General features: G+C 45.7%; 1 protein-coding gene across 5 annotated transcripts in view; it reads right to left on the reverse strand.

Moving 5' to 3' along the window:
• Hip1 (Huntingtin interacting protein 1) overlaps positions 1–20,931 on the reverse strand; it is a 127,644-nt gene that overhangs the window by 37,027 nt on the left and 69,686 nt on the right. For all 5 annotated transcript variants that reach the window (XM_055067398.2, XM_055067397.2, XM_055067396.2 and 2 more), the window contains 6 exons: positions 17,630–17,698; positions 14,755–14,951; positions 8,876–8,965; positions 5,780–5,842; positions 3,627–3,727; positions 1,314–1,546 (listed from right to left, as the gene is read on the reverse strand). In XM_055067398.2, coding sequence (XP_054923373.1) covers positions 1,314–1,546; positions 3,627–3,727; positions 5,780–5,842; positions 8,876–8,965; positions 14,755–14,951; positions 17,630–17,698 — 753 coding nt within the window. The remainder of the gene's footprint in view (positions 1–1,313; positions 1,547–3,626; positions 3,728–5,779; positions 5,843–8,875; positions 8,966–14,754; positions 14,952–17,629; positions 17,699–20,931) is intronic.

Here is a 20,931-nt window from a genome sequence, read left to right on the forward strand (position 1 = left end):
CAGCATGTAAAGAATACAGTAGAAATTTGCCGGAAGCAATGTTTGCTACCACGAACAGAAAAAAGTTACCCAACACAGTTACAGTTCTTTTTTGCCGATTAATATCTTTCCGGAAATCACGACCTTTCAGGACTAACGTTCAGTACATAACCAAACTGCAATCATGAAATACATTTTTCAGGCCGCTAGATCCCGCGTGAATGGAGAGCAGCAGGTGCCCGCCACGGTAGCTTCCCTGCAGTATTTGCCCGCTTACGTCACATGAAAATGCCGGTACGCGCTCAAGTTTCTGCTTCTAGTACCAGCAAATGTCCTCACGGGCCGATGAAAGACACTAACAGCTGCTGCCACCAAGCATCTTCACATATCTGTTTCACAGCAGGCATGGCTGTTGGAAGCGTGCTGCACTCTTTTATGGTAAGCCGAAACGTACCACTGTTTGCTGCTGCAAGCTACGCGAAGTGAGCATTATGTTTGACTCTGGCGGCACTGTATTCTGATGTCGCCCACCAGATCGATTTCGTTTTTTGTTTCCAGTCGCCGTCTTAAAACACTATGCAATAAGAAAAGGACAAATCGCGTCTCTGGCTGCATGGGCTGCACCAGCTCAATGTGCGTCGGTGTCTCGTGCTACAACAATTGTGATGTGTGTGGTGTTTTATGGCGCAAGGGCCAGGTTTGGGCAAAGAGCGCCATGACAGGTGGTCATGTTGACGATGTCGTGCTACAACAATTCTCGCATGTCAAAACTTCCTGCCAAAATGCCCCATCTGATGAAGCTGCTGACCCAGGCCAAATTTGAGGACTGCAAACATAAGTTTGTCGAAGTCGCAGTAATGGTGATGTGTGTCTCGGGCCGCTTGGGCCCCACCAGCTCAGTGCGCATCAATGTCTTGTGCTGCAACAATTTGTGCAACGCTTCGCATTACGCAGATTTCAACTTCAGTTGAGTCTGCAAAATTTTTTAGCAACTTTAAGTTCTACGTTTCCCCATTTGCAGGCTTCTCTCAAACCATATGAACGAGGTTCTACTGTAAATGTTTATATGAGGCTCAACTGCATCATATGATGGTCAATTTTTATTGAAGTGACACTAGGGAAAAATACTGAACTAGGAACACGCTAACTGAGGGTTCAGGACTAATTATGAATGACTTGGCTTCTTTAGTATGTACCTGAATCTAATACACGAGTGTTCTTGCATTCAAAGTGCAGTGAATGCAGTTTAGAATAGAGTTTGCAATGTTTTGCTCTGTTGCAGAACACCACGGGAGCCAAGCTGCCTTCCACTGTGGGTAGGAACGGTGTCTCACCTGAGTCTTCAACAAGGTGAGCACAGGCCTTGGCAGTGGCCACCACATTCCCCGTCGCCTGGGAGACACCCTTGGAGGCCAATCCCAGCGCTGATAGCCGAGTCGAGCCGCGGTCAGCCTTCACACGCGAGGCAACCACCAGCTGCGCAGTTGCACCCGCGATCTCCTGGCTGGCCACCACCAGTTCCTCGAACTTCCCGCCGCCGCTGGACACGACACGGTCTGCCGCGTCCCTGGAATCATAAGTTGACGAGGGAAGGTGACCTTTAGACACTGTTAGCCCATCCGTGAAAAAGAAAGTTTGCAATTACCCAAATGTGAAAAGGTTAGTTGTCATTCTGGCACCCAAGGGGCATCACAGTTTCAAGCGAATAAATATAGCGCACATGACCCGGCTTTGGTCAGCGTGAAACCCGTCAAACTGTGTGCATTCTTGTCAGTCTGTCGTCCAACATCTCCCAGGGCTGTGCAGTCATCACAAGTGGCGACGATGTAACTAGCGAACCAGACCTACAGAGCCCATCGAACGCCAGCATGCCTTTCGTCGGGAAGCTGGACACACTCGGCCAGAGCACATCAGAGTGGGCGAAATACAGTGAGCGTGTCAAACTTTAGTTCACCGCAAACGACATTCCAAGTGACAAGCAGACAGCTGTGTTTTTTACATGCTGCGGTCCACAGTCGTACTCCCTGCTATGGAGCCTCCTAGCACCAGCCAAGCCTGCCCAAACAGGACTGATCAAAACCTTCACTGTACTAAGCAAGCACTACCCCCTCGTGTGTCGGAACTGGTAGCGAGTTTCAAGTTTTTCTTGAGGCACTGGAAAGAGAGGGAGATTGTAAGTGATTATACTGAGCTGCTGAGGAAATTGGCTGCAAACTGCAATTTCGCAACATTTTGAGAGCGTATGTTGTGCAACGAGATTGTGAGTGCCATCAACAATGTATCCATGCAAGCTCGTCTGTTGGAGACAACGGATTTGAATTTCGAAATAGCGAAGGACACCGCCATAGCTATGAAGGCTGCGTGTAAAGATTCCCACACATTGAGCAGCCGGCAAGCTCAGGTACTACGTGATGAAGATCCAGAGCAAGCGAACACTGTGGCCTCGAGGCAAAATGGCAGAGGCTGCTGTTTTCATTGTGTGGGAGGCTGTCTTGAACACCTGTATGGGCACAGGAGCACCACCTCTCATAACTGTGGCCAGAAAGGATACCTGGCTAATTTCAAGTCTCGATTCTAGAACTTGTTCAGGGATGAGAAATCCTGGAAGAGCAGCCTCTCATGGCTTCCCAGTTCCACTCCACTCGCAGCACCGGTACTAGATATCACTCCATGACCATGGCTCAATATAGCACTACGGCCACACTCTAAGCAACGAGCTTGCCATTTTGTGCCAGATGGAAATGAAAATGCCAACAGTGAAGTGCATGGTTTCTGCACACAATAGTGAAAAACAATGGGCGAGAGGCACCATGACCAAGCTGTCAAGACTGATGGGAGGGCAACAAATGTGTAAGCGATCGACTGATTCATGGGGTCTAACTCCCCAAGGCAACGCAAAGGCTATAAGAGGCCCCATTGTAGGGCTGAGAAATAATTTTTGCGGCTTAATGTTCTAATCTCTAACATGCACCCAAGGCTCTGTACATGGTGCTCTTTGTATTCCACCTTCATCGGAACATGGTCACCATAGCAGGGACTCGAACCTGCAACTTCAGGCTCAGGAGCAGCTCAATGTCACGGCCACCGTAGCGGGTGGCAGGTGCCCTAGCCTGCCTTCTCGCGCAAGAGTCAGAAATGATATCTTTGAAGAATTCAAATGCATACCTCTCTTTGATGACAAAGGACATAAGCTTTAAAAATAAAGGTATTATGATGTAGAGCTGTTTTTCTGAAATACTAGCTTCAAGCAATGTGACCATGTACAAAAAATGCTCAATCATTAGAAGTGTCGTGAACAACAGCACAATGGCAGATGGAAAACGAAACTGTTATTGTGCAAGGGAGAACTGACGTCTACCCGAATTGTAGCATGAAGCCGCACAGGAAGCCGATACGGGTTTCTCAGAAAGAAAGCTTATGACCTTGTGCTACAATTCGGGAGGATATCAATTCTGATTTTCCCTTTCATAAACTTTACTTCACCTCGCAGGCTTCCACAGAAACTGATTGGTCAGAAACTGCTATCGACTTCAGCAGCAACTGATGCTGCCTGTGTAATGAGGACACAATGGGGATGTTAAAATGCCAACAACCAAGCCAAATGCCACAAACAAGGCATCACGCTCAAACAGACTGCAGAGACTTACACGAGGAACTTGGCTCCAAGGCCAACCACCTTGGCAGCCGAGATGAGACCCTCGGCCCAGCGGTGGTTCCGACTGTAGAACTCCTTCTTTGATGCAGAGCCCTGGGCAGGAGAGTGCGGCACAACACACCTGGTTTTGAAAGATGCTGTTCGTGTAAACGTTGTGCGCACTGCAATTGTTTCGCTTGCTTAATATGGATGCCATTCAAGTATGATGCAATACTGGAATAGCTCATGTGTTTTACGTATCAGCCATCTATGGGCACAACTATCAGGTCAAGAAACGCAACGATGAAAGACAGCAATGGCATACAAGAATGCACTGTTGATATGCCTGCACTTTTTGGCTCTGCTGCTTCCAGCACATAAGGCAATCGGATCGTTCTCCTTCGTAATTGTCTTTGCAAGATGGGAATTGTAATATGGCCTAATGATGCAGTGTAGCTATTGAAAAGCCCTCAAGTTAGTCAACAGCTGTTGGATGCCACGTTCATTGTAATCCTCCTGCACCATAGGCACCACGGAATGACCGACAAATACGTTTCTGCTAAAGGATGCCCCTACGAACATTCCATGGTAGTGTACTGGAATAGTTTCCTGCTTCTGCAAGATGTCACTCAGTGAGAGTGCGCTGTTCCTATGCACATCTCGGCACATCTTTCTGGGTAATTTAGCCACCACTATCAAACATAATAACAATAATAATAATAAATAAATAATATTTTACCTTACAACATGTTTCTGAGCAAACCTTCCAGAAAAACAAGACAACCAAAGGCCCAAAAACGTTTGGTCAGCTTCAGCAGCAGCCGAAACTGCACAAGAACCTTGATATCTTTAAGTGTGTGCACTTTCTGAAATATTTCTTTAGTTGATAGCTGACCCAACACTCAGCTAAAACATGGCTGACTTCTTTTTTTGCACTCATCATTATGGGCCTATTTATGTCCAGTGCAGGATGAAGGTCTTTCCCAGCAAATCTGCAATTACATCTGTCTAGTGCCAGCTGACCCCATTTTATGCCTGCATGTTTTCTCATTTGTAATTTCGTTACATCACATTTCCTACACTCTGTATTCTTAAAATTTCAATTGGCCACTATAGGCAGCTTTTAGAGAGGCTTTCTCCCTCCCCCTCTTTCATTAACTCTTTCGCTGTCACGGACGTACCGGTACGTCTTCGCGCTTCCCCCCCACAGTGTCACTGATGTACTGGTACGTTCTCTATTGTGCATTCAAAATTTTGCGCCTGAGCGCAAAGCTGGCGCTCCTGGACTGGCTGCGCCATCTGTTGAATCTTTCTACAAGTTCATATTTTCACCCCGCACTGTATTGGTACATGTATTGAAGAGTACGGTGCGACTGCCACTCCCCCCTCTCTCTTTGCTGAGTGGCGCGGGCGCTCCGCGTTCGCTGGATCATGTGTCGCGCGCGTGTGGTTATGGGTTCAAGGGTTGTTCTGCCATCTCCGCTGGTTTTAAGATTTTTATTTTTCTTCTGCTACGGTGCGTCAAGTTCAGGGGCTCGCGCTGTTGCCCCTCCGAAAAGGGACCGACACACGACTCGATTGCTGCTTTCGCTCTCTCGCCGCACCCTCGCTTGCGGCTTGCAGCAGTAAACGTAAAGCCCCTCAAACTTTGTTTTAGCCTTTTTCCATCTCCCTCTGTCTTTTTGATCACGCAACGTCCTATTTCTCTCCGTTGCGCGGGCAACTGAAAGCACATCCTCCCTGCGCGCGGTTGCTTTCGGATGGCTGAGCGCGCGGGACCTTCGCTTGCTCATTGGAGCGGTGACTCTTCCGATTTAGAATACGAGCCGAACTCGGATTCGGACAGCGTCTCATGCGAGGAAGAGATGAGTTCCGCATCGTCAGATTCGGATGTTGAACGGATGTTATAGTCAGGCTGATGATGATGATGATGTTTACTAACAACAGCTGCAGAACACTGAAATGTGCATATTCCATTGACTATGTTATTTGTATACCAATCATAATCAAAAATAAATTGCTATGTTCATTCCCTGTTATGCTCGTTCCCTGAAACCAAGCCGACACTGGGGGTGCGTCACGGCCAGAAAGGTCCGACGGCGAAAGGGTTAAGAAGAGATTCATGCAGCCAAAGTCATAGTGTTCCACCAGGTCCCTGGAGCTCACCTTCTCTTTGGCCACTATCTCTTCCTGGAGGTGCTTGGAGCTCTTGACCAGCTCTCGTATGGCCTGCGTACCAGCAACAACAGAGTAAGATGACAAGCCAAGCAAGAGAGACAAGTTCTTTGGTTCATCCAAGTCGCACAAGTTGCAGACTGGCACTCCCATGTACATTGCGCATCCTACCAAGCAATGAGGGTGTCCGATCAGAACAACCCTAACCTGATATGCTAAACAAGAGAGAGCAGTAGATTTATCTAAGCAGCACAACATGCAGGTTTACATTCACACAGCTGAGGAAACCTTTATAATGAAGTCATTGACACAGGAAATTTGTCATATGACGTACAGTCCACACCCATTACAATGGATACGCATACAGCATAATTTTGGATATAACAGACTATTCTTCTCCCTTGGTTTGGTCTGCCTATATAGTAAAACCTCGTTAAACCGTAGCCACTTGAACAGTAGTGTCATTTTAAGAGTAGTAAAGTCAAATCCCCGACTCAGTAGCCATTGAACATGTGTTTTGTATCCGCGTAAACCATACAAACTTATTGCGAACGTATTGGTTAACACGTAGTGTTTACACTTTTTGTAGCACAATCGCAGCGGTAGGTCGGCCAGGCAGAAGAACAAGCCTCAGAGATCAGAACGGCCTCCAAGCACAAATGCAGAGGGCGCATGGAAGGGTGACGCCACATTAATATCAACATCATTTCGGCGCTGAGCCAGGGAGCGTTGTGGCTGGCTAGTGGTGGTCCGTATTGTGGCACCACGCAAGCTAGGACAAAAAGTGGGTGCTCAGCATAAAAGAAAAACTGGACATTGTTCGTGCTATCAAACGTGGCACACAGTCGGCACTGGTGCGCGAGAGGGGTCTACCGTTGACTGTGGTGTGTGGCATTTGGAATGTGAAGGAGAAGATGCTCGGCAGTGCTGCTGGAACCGCGAAAAGATGTCAGCTACGAGATTCAACATTTCGAGGTTCGACTTCTTGCGATCGTTTCTTCTTTTATTGCTGAAGTGCCACCTCATGACAGTGATGAGGAAGGCACAGAAAGCGACAGCACGGGCGATTCAGGCCCGACAGTGGTAGAAGCTGCATGTTATGTCAGCCTCGTGCGGGTGTCTGCTGAGAAAAGGGGGCTGGCGGAAAAGCTGGCTCGCAGCTTAAGGGAGTTTGAGGCCACTGTCGTCGCTGCAAGGCCGCCATGACATCAAATGAAAATAACTGACTTTTGTTGCACTAAGTGAATAAATACTGCATGTTTCTTGCCCTTTCATCACACTCTCTCCAGGTTCCCTTTTTGACAAGTAAGTGGGTGATCTTATGCTATTTCGGTTAAGCAGTATTACCGTTTAGTACATAATTTTTCTGAACTCCGGCCAACCATGGTTTAACGAGGTTTTAGTGCATTATCAATGCAACAAATTATGCTTTCAATGGACTATCGAGTACAATGGACAAATTTTTTGGCCATATTAAGTCTAGACGGTGTAAATACAATACGTTGCTCTGGCAAAGCATGTGTGTAGCAGTGCACTGCATTCAACTATATTTCCGCCCACTTGTAGAATGTGCGAAAAAGCACCTTTTCTTAAGGAGAAAACGCACTACCAACAAGCTTCCTGCAACGGCGTGTCACGCAACAGCCAATGCAGATTCTTTTTTTATCAACGAAGCAAGCGGCTCACCGCTGCCCATCACTGTTGGCTCGGGGATGAGCAAGTGCAGAGGGTGCCGCTAGGCCTATCCAGCTTAGCTCCGAAGCTGCACTTTGGAACTTTGAAAACAACAACAGCAACCGTAAAATGCATCGTTTTAATAGCGCCTTAATTAACATCATAACTATTCAGACAAAAAAAGCAATGGACTGCTATTTTCGGCGTCCAGAGAGCGAAGGGTCTGGTGTGATCGAGCCGTCCCACATGCACTGCAGCGGCAGACAGACGTGGGCTCCAAGTTGAACTTGCCTCGTACCGCAACACTCGTTTGTGCTACAGGTTTGACAGTGGCTGTCACTTGTTATGAAAGATCAAATTAAGAGCTTGTTTGACCGGCCACTGTTTCGTATAAAAAACAGTAGTCAATGTTTGTATCGCCAGCGGCGACGATGCGCTTGAGCTGGGCATTTGGCACAGCAGGGTGCTGGCCAGCCAGCTCCCTGTGGCTCTCCCGGCCGTTAATCTTGCCGATCAGCAGTTGCATATATGCCCTTGCCAAAAAAAAAAAAGATTATTGCCATTTGTAGGTGACCACAGCATCCGGAAAACTGCGGACAGCAATATGCTGTGCCATGCATTTGTACAATTGCTGCACAAACCTGTTTATCAGCAATTAATTAATTATTTACTTTAATTTCTATGCTCTCATTGTTTTGCGATCACCTTCAGATTAGACAGCGGTGTACGTGAAGCTTTGACATTTCACAACATATTGCTGCCCGAATATTGGAGAAAACAGACTTTGGATATCACGGACCTTTCTCGCTGGATTATTATAGACTGTTGTTACGAGCGTCAACGAAACGAAGAGGTCCTAAAACAGCCACAGTATTGCAGAAAGTGCATTTCAACAGCATGGGAGCTTACGAAATGCATGTCAAAGAACAGAGTGACACTCGACACTGTCAACATGACAGTGGCAAAATTCTTTTCATGCTCTGAGCACCTGTAGCCATCTTTAGATTATCACTGCATGACAGTCAGCGCTCAGGGGTTGCTGCCACGTGGCAGAGTGGCTTTCTCGGTGCACTCTGCCACTCCATACTGATACAGAGAAAAGCAGGGATCGCTGCCTTTACTTCACTGAGGAGCCCACTAAGTGGAGTCCCGGCCACTCCAATTCGAATAGTCCGGCCCAGAATTCATGCACCGTAGCAAGAACCACACAAAATTTAACATAAAGCAATTTCGTAATAACAAAAGCAGGCTGCAATTCTCTTGTTTATTAAAGCCGTGCTTTGGTAAAAGTGATGTTTTAAACATCTCTGAGCAGTACTTTATTACAACAGCTCGACCTAATGTTTGCCTCTGGCATTCCTTTGACAGCGCGAGATAAAAACGAAGCATGCAACACTGAAGTCGGCTTTGCACCTGCATGAGTCCTGTGCAAGCGTCGAGGATCTTGCTGTTCACCTCCAGCTTGATGCCAGAGTCACCCTCCCGTGACTTGTTCAGCATGTCCTGCACAGAGAACACAAAGGTCGCACGGTTTCTTGTGCTGCAGTTTCTGCAAAAAAATGTGCACAAGTAGCAGAAAAAAAAAAAAATGACTAGAACAGTGGAATTTACTTTAGCCTCAATTTAAGACTGCTGAACAGTAGCTGCATGCCAGATACAGCAAATTGTAAGACTAAAAAGAAAGAAAGAGAGAGAGATGGAAAAAAAAATTGGGGAGAACGCATGCATCGTGGGAATGGATGTTATGTACAGCACTTTGCAGGTAGCTGGCTATCTGGCATCATTTGAGGTTCCACAGAGTCTTACCAGACGGTGCAACGTGACCACATGAGGTGGAAAACTGTGTGTGCAATGCAAGCAAGTGCAACAGTAGTATGACGGTGTTGGAAATACCATGGCAGCTAATTTATTATACTTAATTGATGTAAAGTTAAACTATTCAGTTAAAACATGCACCAATCCTGCAGGTACTGATTGCACTGAGCAAATTGAACCGACCTCGAAGGTGACGCAATGAAAAAAAAAAAAATTATGGGGTTTTACGTGCCAAAACCACTTTCTGATTATGAGGCACGCCGTAGTGGAAGACTCCGGAAATTTGGACCACCTGGGGATCTTTAACGTGCACCTAAATCTAAGTACACGGGTGTTTTCGCATTTCGCCCCCATCGAAATGCGGCCGCCGTGGCCGGGATTCGATCCCGCGACCTCGTGCTCAGCAGCCCAACACCATAGCCACTGAGCAACCACAGCGGGTGTGACGCAATGTCACATGGCGGCCCAAAGTACTAGCTGCCACAAGGAAAGGACTCTTATGAGCTATGTGTCATGCATGTCAACTGTCTCAAAGTGCTATCTTGGATGCGGGAAAAAGACTGGCAAGGTTATTAGTAACATGTGCCATATATTCATCTGTGGGCTGATGCATACCTTCCAACAGGTGAGCTCTAGAATTTGTAAGAACCCCATGGACACAACACAGGACGAAGAAAGGGGTAAAAACGCGACTTTCTTTGAAGTTTGCCTTGAGGACACATTTTTTGGGGGGATACACACACACTTCATTAGCAACAATTCACCTCTAGATGCAGTGCACAAGCAGCAGCAAAGCCAGAAGTGCTCAAGCTGACAAGCAAAGGCTGTTTTTAGATCAGAGTGACTTTCTTTTCCTTTCACCTGTTTCAGGGAATTGTCAGAATACACTTGCTCTAAGCAGGTAGTACTCCTTTGGTGTCCTTTAACAATTGGGAAATTTGCAACGCTATGTTAAGAGACCGACGAGCAAAAGTTTATCAGAAAGAGAATTTGTTTTTTGTAGAACTTCGCAAAACATTTCATCAAGTCACAAAACGAGCCTTGCAGGAGTGCTAATGAGTACAGAATCAGGCTGCTCAGAGGAACTCTGCTTCGAAACGCGCCACTGGACATGTAATCTTTTTATTGATGAGGCCCCAAACGAGGCAAGACGGGAACCTACTTACTGTTAAGTGCCTGGTAAGAGGCAAAACATGCTGTGCTATAAATAAAAGTAGGTAGCTTATACGTCCAAAACTTCGTAACTCTTCCAGTAGGAAGCACACATGCAGGGACACAGCACAATTAACAGTGTGGTGCCTGTAGGATTGACTAAACACATAGAACTCGCCTTAGCAGCCTAACAACCTAGTGGCTAGGTTGTTAGGCTGCTAAGCATGAGGTCACGGGATCAAATCCTGTCTACGGCGGCCACACTTTGATGGGGCTGAAATGTCAAAACACCCGTGTACTTAGATTTAGGCGCATGTTAAAGAACCCTCTGGTGGTCCAAATTATTCCGGCGTCCCCCACTACGGCGTGCCTCATAATCAAATTGTGGTTCTGGCATATAAAACCCCATAATTAACTAAATGCATAGATCATCGGTGATAGCTGAAACCTCAGTTGAGACACTGCGAAGAAAAATGCAAGTTTAAAGGTTCAAGATGGCTTAGTTATCAGGTACACCTATGGTAGGCTGGTAGCACAACACTACAAATATTTTCTTGCTGCACTGTGAAGACTGTCACAGCTCTGGGTAACATGGTGTGCTTGGTGGTAAAGTATGCACAATGCATTTACAGCAGACTTCTGTTCATTCAATTCTGGTTAATTCGATTCCGACCAAAGGTACTGGCCAGTGCTCATACATTTATATGGGCCCAATCTTCCATTATTTCGATCTTAAAAATTAACCTTCACCGAATAATTCGAATTTGACTGGTCAGCTTTGCCGCAATACGGTTGCGTTATGCAATGAAGCATACAAAGAATAGAAAGGGGCCACTGTTAAGGGACATATTGCGTATTTCTTAATCATCCCTTTGTAGGACAATGGGATATATACGTCCCACTTTATTTTGTATGCAAGAATGCTACTCACTAACAAAGGAGCACATTTACCTTATTTGTTTGGTGCTGCCTTCTAGCTAAAGGTTTCAACACTGCACGCGAGGGTATCTTTGGGAATGCATACTAATTGGCCACTAGCATGCAAAATCTAGAAAAATCGTTTTCATTGATGGAACGCTTCCTAAATGTGGCCCACAATTGCTCGTGAAAAAAACATTCTCAAGATGCCTAATAGGCGATGATTCCTCTTTCCTGTATTTTGACTTGCATCTTTAGCTCACAATAAGCACCCATTTTTGTATCGTGAAGTGATAGCTTGTCTGCAAAACTCGCCCTTGTGACTGCACATGAAAAAGAATGCATGTGCAAAAAGGCGTAGATGCTGTCAGTGTTCGATACTCTGGCAAAAACAGCGCACAAACATTTTGTTTGTGGCCTCCACTGTGCCACTATGTCATGCTTTGGTCTGTTTTACGAGAGAAGTGGTTACATACAATTTTTCATTGAGACCCTCCAAAGTCAGTGGGAGAAGCAAGTTCCACTTTTTGGAAAAAGCCGCATTGGGGGACAGGGGGACAAACAAAGCCCGCTTTTTAAGACTATAAGCTTTGTTGCACAGAAGTGCAATTAGTTGTTAGCTACTTCTGAGCACCTCATTTACTTATGCGCCACAAAAGATATTAAGAGTTTTGTTTCACAGGGGAAGTGGTCAGAAATTGTTTTTGCTTTGAGATCCTAGAGGGTCAATGGGGCATGTGCGTTCAACTTTTTAAATATGAACGGCTTGGTGCAGAGAGGTAAACTTTGCTGTAAACTACTTAAAAGCACCTAATTTATTCGTACCATACCAGAAACTTGAAGCATTTTGTAAAATATACATGTTGTCCGATAAAGGGCTATGCAGGTGTACACGCACCGTCTCCAGTCACAGTGTGAGCACCTAGACGACTAATAAACATGCTGGCAGCCATTCAAACCCGTTTCTGATGTTGCTGTGGCAGTTTGAGCCCTCGCTTCACCCGCCGTACGTGCCTTGTATACGAGACAGTTGACAAGGCCTAGTGCGCGTTGCTCAAGTATGTGCATGCACATCCATCATGCACCAAGAAGCAGAGAAAAAGCATCTGTGTTTCAGGAAATGCAAGGCAGTAAGATGAAAAAAACTCAGAAAGTCAAGAGGACGTTTAATGGCAGCAAAAGAGCAAGGGTCTACCTAAAACTCTGAAGGCCTGCCAGTAAGCTTACTATGCATCTCGGTGCTCGTACTGTGACCAGAGATGGTGCACGTGCACATGTAAATTGAGAAACACAAGCCATGTCCCGTAACAGTGGCCCCCCCTTTCTCAGCTCTGTATAGTTCACCGCATAACACGGCTATACTGCGACAAAGCTAAAGTTAAAGACAGATACTGCCAAGTGAGTTAACAGCGTGTTTTGGCAGTTGTTTTTGTCTTCCTTTTGTTTAATTTCAACCGAAGTGAAATGTGCAGCACGTATCAGCAGAACCAGTGCAGAATACACGAACATGCATTGGTTATAGTGGGGAATATAGACGTAATAAGCTCAGATGTAGTGAGAGAGAGAGAGAAATTTATTAACAGAAAGGCAGAGAGGTCGACCTGAGCTATAACTTGCCCTGGCCTGCTACTCTACACTGGGGAAAAAGAACGGGGAGGGAAAGGGCTGATGAATGATGATGGTGGTATAAGGAAGAGATATGTATATACACATTCACAGAGTTGTGGCATCTCTAAAGCCGTGCGTCCAGCCCAGTGGCTTGGAAAAAAGCTATAGCGGCACTTGTTACCAGGGCTGCGCTGTTTGCATTAGGCCAAGGGCCTAATAGAAACTCGTCTAATAGCAGTCTCTTATGGATCGTTGCAATGGAAGAGACAAGCTGCTGTCGTTCTTGCGCATACGCGGGACACACGCAAAATATATGTTCAAGTGTTTCTGGCACCTCACAGTATTCACAGTTTGGGCTAGTATCACTGGCACCTATCGTATGTCCATAACGGTTGGTGAACGCGACACCAAGGTGAATCCGGTGCACCATGCTCGTGTGGCTTCTTTTGAACTTGTGAGGCATACGAAATTTCATTTCTTGGTCCCATTTGTGTAATCGCTTGTGTCGTCGGATGTAGTGTTTGAAAAGGGATAGTGAAAGAATTGCATTGGATACAGTGACAAGCTTGCAATGCCTTCAGCAGATTTCTAGTAGTGGCAACGCAGATCCCTAGGCCTTCTGAAGGGTGTGAGAACTGCTTTATACAGCTTCACTGTCTGAAGTTTTTCTGTGGAAACTTGCACCCTCTCAGGACAATCAGCAGCAGAGGTCATGAATGACACTGTCAGCCACGAGCACGCACATGCTTTTTGTCAAATATTCCCAGGGTCAATTTCTTTTATCGTAGACTTAAAATCATCGCAGTGGCCTATTTCAAAAAAAAATTTACCGAAATTTTTTTTCTGGATGTGTATGAAATGACAAAAAAATCAACCAGCATGCACATCCGTGACGTAATCAAACTGTATGTGAGCATACACAAGAATACTCGATGGTCGTGTGCCCGTCAGAAAAGCCAAGCGAGTGACAAATTTGCAGTAATCTTTCGTCCCATCGCCAAATCGTTACGAGGCACAGAACAAATCAATGAGGACAAGTGGTTCTCCGCTATCAAGAGCCTCGATGCCGGGGCGCAACTATGGGCTGTCCAGAGGGCCCACGATGCGGCGGTCGGGCAAGGCCTGACTGTCCCAACGTGGGAGCGGCCCGCAGCGCGCTGAGTCGCGTACCTCAGGACCTTATTAAAGTTTTGCATCCATCCATCCATCCATCCATCGCCAAAGAGGCGCAATCAGTTTTCGTGACTCTCAAGAAGGAAAATGTAGGCACGCACAAACGTAGCACTGTTTGTACAGGGCGGCATCATTTGTATAACTGATGTAATCGCACCCCTGTGAGCAATATATGAGCGAGCATCAGAAATGACCATTTGAGAGATTAGAAAATAGGTAGACATTAGTTTTTTCCACTGCAACAAATGGAAGCAGACTGCGATATGAAAGCAAAATTAACCCCTGAATGCCCGCACACGCACAGCAGTTGACGAAGCACCTGTGTAAGCAAGCCGTCAAATGAAAACCAAAAGACAACGTCACGAGGGAAAAAAAAATTGTATTCCTTGTATCCATACGGGGCAGCAGCCCTTGCTAGGCAACACAGAGCTGAAAAATTGAGACATTTTTAAACATACAGACAGCATAGCAAATATACGGCATCAACCGTATATTGTTCTTGATGCATGCCGCCATATATTTACGTCTTTGACCGTCCAAGGGCTAAACAGATCCGAGTTCTGAGTTGTGCTCTCCGACATCATTGCTCATAACTCCAGGCTGCCATGAGCCAACAAAGCCCTCACCTGGATGCGCTCGGCGGCCTCGTCAATGGCACGGTCCATCTGTGCCAGCTCGTCTTCCAGAAGGTCTCCCAGCTTCTGGGTGTCCGCCTCGCCCAGGGAGGTGGACAGGGCGCCGCTCGCGCGCGCCACCGCCTCTAGAGACGCGTGCACAGCATCCGACCGTGCACGCACCTCCTCACCACGAGCTCCTTCGCTGCCTGCGAGGAGGACAAAAGGGAAAGGGTAGAGGTTGAAGCCGATTCGTTTTCAATCAAAGGAAATGATCATGTGCACAAGCTAGACTGAGGGCTGCAGAAGTGACAAGTGTGCCCACCGTGCTCGTCTTGGTTCTTAGAGGAAAGAATGGGTTCAGGCGCACTTGCAGACAGAAAGAACATAACCGAATTTGCGCAACACAGCCTTGCCTGCAACTGTCTCAATGATGCGCAACGAGTGAGTGCAAAACGTTTCCATCGCCTTAAATACCCAAAAATTTCAAGTAGGCTCACAGATCTGAGTGCAAGTGTGTAAATGAATCTCTTGTGCTGCTCGCACTGTAAAAAATATTCCACTTGCATTTGTGCCTAGAGGTTTCCAAAGAATAGCACTGTGAAAATAATCTGGTTCCAGAGATGAAACTGTTGAGTTCCTAGTGAATAAGGAACATTTCTTTTACATCTGTCAACATCTGGAACTTGTGTCAAGGTTTCATGCAAATCCCACAACTATTCCAACTGTTCGCTTTGAAATTATTTGACGATAATTACCACTTATTTGCTTTACTTCTCTTCGAACCAAAAAGGTTATATTTGTACAAGCCTAAGAATTATGCAATGCGAACCTTTGAATAAAGTGATATATTGAATAAAGAAATTTGTTACCGTATTTACACCCATAATGATCGCACTCGTGTAATGATTGCACCCCTGAACTTTGTCGTCAAAATTTGATTTTTTTTTCTTTCCCATGTAATGATCACACCCCGAACTTGTCGTAGCGATATGTCGTGTGCCAAGTCTAGTTAATGATGATCACGCTTACCATCTGTTAAATGCCGTCCAATGCTACGTGAACGACTCTTGAAGACATACCAAGCAGTCTGCACGCACCAAACGTTCTTAAGCAGATGCCCTATTTCATTCCTTTTATCCCTTTCCGCACTTCCACGAAAAAAAAAAAAAGCTACAACGAAACTTACCTTGCCTTTATTATTTGTAGGCTTCATAATGGTTTTGGTCAACAACAACAACAAAAAAGGTCCCTTTCGATTCTTCTCGTCTGCCATCTGCACTCATGGGCACGCAACAAATTGCGAGCGGCAACAATAGTGGACACGTTTACACTGATACATTAGCAGTGTACCCTATTCATACGCCGACGCTTGTAACACAGCTAAGATATTCGCCCACCCTTAGCAGAAACATGGCATATTAGGATAGTAGTGAAGACAAATGCCGCAGTTTCCGCACCATGCCCGCCATGTGTTTCTATGCCTCTGGTAGCTAAGCGCGCCCACCTCTGTTTCTATCTCCTCAAAGTGGACATGGCTATGTTATTGTCGCAAGCTTGCTGATATTTACGATATTATTCATTACTGATTCGGAAGAAACTGTTTCAATGCACGTAATGTACTCACGAGAAGAAGAAAAAAAATCGAGTTTGGCGCGTTCGGCTTGCTCCGCTGGCAGCCATTTTTGTTTTAGTGTTTTGCACTGTTACAGCGGCAGCTGCTTGCTTGTTGATCTGTTGTCATCCCGCGTTGGCTGCGGGATGAAAATGTTTTTTTTTTCTTTTTGAGGAAATTTAACCAGTGTAATGATTGCACCCCTGAATTTCCGTCACTGTTTTTGACAAAAAAGTGTGATTATTATGAGAGTAAATATGGCATAACAGGGGTTCACTCTTTCAATGCAAAAACAAAGTTATAACAATACGGTGGCAAAGCTGAACAAACAATTTTTTTTTGTCTAAAGCTTCGTTTTTTTTTATGTACACATCCTAGTCTTGCCACATCACCACGATACGAAGTGGAAACCTCTGTTTTTGTGGCGACACCTTGTAAGTTCTTGTTCAACCAGAACTTGCGGGTTAATCACCCCAAAGTATGAGTGAAAGTTGTTCCTGCTGTGTGGAGACACGTCTACATAGGCAAAGAAATATTAACGATCAGTTCATGCTCTACTGTATGTGTCACTGTTTATCGCTGCACAGATAGATTTTCTTACGCATGAACCAAACACTCTGAAAAAAAGGGACAAAAATAAAGGTTCTTGTGCAGACAAGTGTCACAGGTTACGACCATACGTTTCTTCAACAGTGTTTTGCCATGCCTGCCAAACACCATCTGTCACGTGGTTTCCGCACTAATAGACTTTGCAATCAACATCTGTGTCCAACATATGACATGAGCATCACACATTGCATTAGATCAGGCTTTAAGCGTCAGGTACTGGTATAAGTGCAAGCAAGCACCCAATGTCCTCGTGATGCAATTGGCTGAGAGCACTCGGTGTCCACTTAACGTGACGTGTTTATTTGCTCATTGCCTATTTATTTTAACAATGCCTGTCATTGTAGTAACATTAAAACTTACATGTGCATGTGTGTGCATGCGCACACTACCATTAGTACCATTTATGCAGGATACCATTTTTCTGCCTGCAAAGCAAAGAGAATTAGAAAAATGGGCTTAGGTTGAAAGCAGCCTTGCCAGAAGCAGCTAATGGCAATTAAGTTCTCCACTTATAACTTTTCAGCATGACGGTAACATATGAACAGTAGAATGTACATTTAAGTCAAAGCTCTCAAAAAACAACGAAATTATGCACATAACTTCATTAACACATGTGAGGTGTCCCATCACATCTACTGGGACGATGAAAGAAGGGGCACGCACCTTCTGTCTTTAGAGACTTGAGAAGTGCCAGGGACTCCGTTCCCAGGAGACGACAAGCTGAGGCGAGCTCTGAAAGATGCCACAATTGCAAGATACGACAGCCTTAATTGAAATGCTGCAGGTGAACATGCGACCTTACATAGACGCAAGTCCGGTAGACTACTTTTCCAAAGCTGCTCCAGAGTTTCGTTGATAGAAAACAATTCCTTGCTGGAGAGAAAATTTAACTTTATACACTAGCTGCACTGCTCTTGATGTCATGAGAACATGTATTTAAAACAGTGCAGTGAATTCTAATTATAACGAAGCTGCAACTGCCACGACAATACTTTTGTTATAAGTGTATATTTTTTCCACATTATTATCACCAAAAAAACCTCTAGATTTACTGCATTACATCTTACAATTCGATATATCCTTTAGACAAAGTCGATCATCGTTATACCGGGTGTCCCAGCTAACTTGAACCAAGGGTTTAAAAATGAAATATTGGAGTCAGGAGAGTGAAACTAACTGCATATTGGTGATAGGCATTTGGCGCACCACGGGAAATTTTTTGTATCGCAATTACTTAACTAGTAATTAAGATAATTTTTTTAAGTTTTTTAATATTGACTTTAGACACTAAATGTGATTCGCAAAGTTGGAGAGCACTTTCAGAAACCCGCATTCCATTATTCGCCATAAAGAAAACCTTACGTGTACCTCTTTTTCCGAGCTCGAAAGAAAGCCCGCGAAATACAAAAAAAATCACGTGACGAGCACATTTGCGCGTCGCGATCGTGCTGCTCTCAACCGTGCTTTCAGTGAACGAAATCAGCTCCGGCCTTTATTCGACGGCCCCGTTGCAGCGGCAGGCCGATATCTTGGCGGGGGTTTTTCGTCCGCGTCAGCTAGTTGGCACCCGGCGACGACGACTTAGTCCCAATCTGATAAGATACTGAGATGGCGAGTCTGCTTTGTCACTCAGAAGCAAAAGAGAAATACAGGGAATAATGTTTCGCCGCGAGGTGTTGGCGGCTGTGTGTTGCAGTTTCCTAATGAGGATTTTGAAAGCTGGAAGCAGCGGTGAAGCACAGTTTGTCGTGTGCTCTTCTTATGCCACTCTCATGCGAGACTGAATCTTTGGTGTAGTGATTACTAGCACTGCAGACATGCCGTTTACAAATGAAGAGAAAGCAGACATGGTTCTGGCTCTAGGTGCATGTCATGGGAACAGAAGGCGCGCTGCAGACCTTATGCAACAATGGCACCCAGGCAGGCGGCCAAGTTCAGTAACGATCCTGCGTGCCTTCGAGACGCTGCGACGGATGGGCAGTTTTACGTCCACACGACACAGAGCACCTGTTTTTGACGAGGACTTCGAGACGCATATTTTATCGCTGTTCGCTCTGGAACCCCAAGCAAGCGTGCGCAGCGTGAGCGAGGATACCGGAGTCTCCAGGTCATCAGTTTGGCGAATACTGCGCAAACACCGCCTGCATCCGTACCACGTACAGCTTCATCAAAATCTGTTGCCACGGGACTTCCAAAACAGGACCGATTTTGCTAATTGGATTCTGATAAAGATGCAGGACGACCCGGATTTTTTGAACAAAGTGATATGGAGTGACGAAGCTAGTTTTTCGCGCAATTCACAGGTGAACCTGCACAATGCTCATTACTGGAGCGATTCAAATCCCTACTGGGTTTTACAGACGCAGCACCAGTACCAGTGGTCATTTAGTGTTTGGTGTGGACTTTTCGACGGTAGTTTGATCGGGCCTGTGTTTTTCGACCAGACGCTGACAGCAGATCGCTACACCAATGATATCCTCAGAGGACCCGTTGACGACTTCCTTTCGGATCTACCGCTCGCCAGGGCCACAAATGTGTGGTTTCAACACGATGGCGCCCCCGCGCACAGCAGCGCCAAGGCTCGGACCTGGCTCGACGCAGCGTTCCCGCAGAAATGGATAGGACGACTAGGTCCCGTGAACTGGCCAGCCAGGTCTCCTGATATGACACCTCTGGACTACTTTTTGTGGGGTCATATCAAGGACAAGGTGTACAGCACACCAACTTCCACACCGCAAGACCTTAAAGACAAAATAACGGAAGTCTGTTTAAACATGCCTGAGGCTGTCATACGAAATGCAACGGCTGATTTGGTTACAAGATGCCATAGCTGTATCGTCGCACAAGGTGACCTATTCGAGCACTTTTTATAATTGGTAAGAAACCGAAATGAAATGGAGTCAGGACAACCGCATGCCACGGCTGTCATCGCCGCACAGCCAAGCCATAAACCGCCACTTTTATTTTCTTTGCAACTGGCAAATAAAACTCCTCTCATTTGAAAACTTCGAGCTTGGCAGTCTTTATCGCGACTGCAAAGCGCAGCGCACTCGCTGCAATTTACACCGTCACGCGCGAACTGGCTGACACGGCCGAAGAAACCACCACCAAGATATCGGCCTGCCTCTGAAACGGGGCCGCCGAATGAATACCGGAGCTGATTTCGTTCACTGAAAGCACGGTTGAGAGCAGCACGATCGCGGCGCGCGAATGCGCTCGTCACGTGGTTTTTTTTGTATTTCGCGGGCTTTCTTTCGAGCTCGAAAAAAGAGGTACACGTGAGGTTTTCTTTATGGCGAATAATGGAATGGGGGTTTCTGAAAGTGCTCTCCAACTTTGCGAATCACACTTAGTGTCTAAAGTCAATATTAAAAATTTTAAAAAAATTATTTTAATTACTAGTTAAGTAATTGCAATACAAAAAATTTCCTGTGGTGCGCCAAATGCCTGTCACCAATATGCAGGTAGTTTCACTCTCCTGACCCCAATATTTCATTTTTAAACCCTTGGTTCAAGTTAGCTGGGACACCCGGTATAAAAGACACATAAGGCAAAAAAAAAAAAAAAAAAAAAAAAACTTGCAATATCCTAGATTTGTTAGAAGCTTTCCCAATGATGCCAGTAAAAGCAAAATCCCAATCAGGACTTTGTGAAACAAGCTCGAGCGAGATGCCTTCGACGAGCCAGGAAAAGGTATTCCAATGATTTTTATGGCCTGTTGGCAGCCTACCATGCAAATACATGGTGTATAAACAATGCTTAGTTACAAACGAGTTTTTGACTGCCACTATAGTTTGCGAACTCTGAAATAGGCATGATCATAAGCACGTCGGCTTGCCAAATGTAGGTAAGCCAAGCCAAGCTGGTCCACCAAAATGTGATGCTTTAAGTTGCTCTTGCTGAGTACAACAGAACCTTGTTGATAAGATCCCATTTCACACAACTTTCCAGCACCAATGTTCGGA

The sequence above is a fragment of the Dermacentor andersoni genome, chromosome 3 (genome assembly GCF_023375885.2).
Source record: "Dermacentor andersoni chromosome 3, qqDerAnde1_hic_scaffold, whole genome shotgun sequence".
Classification (NCBI taxonomy): domain Eukaryota; kingdom Metazoa; phylum Arthropoda; class Arachnida; order Ixodida; family Ixodidae; genus Dermacentor; species Dermacentor andersoni.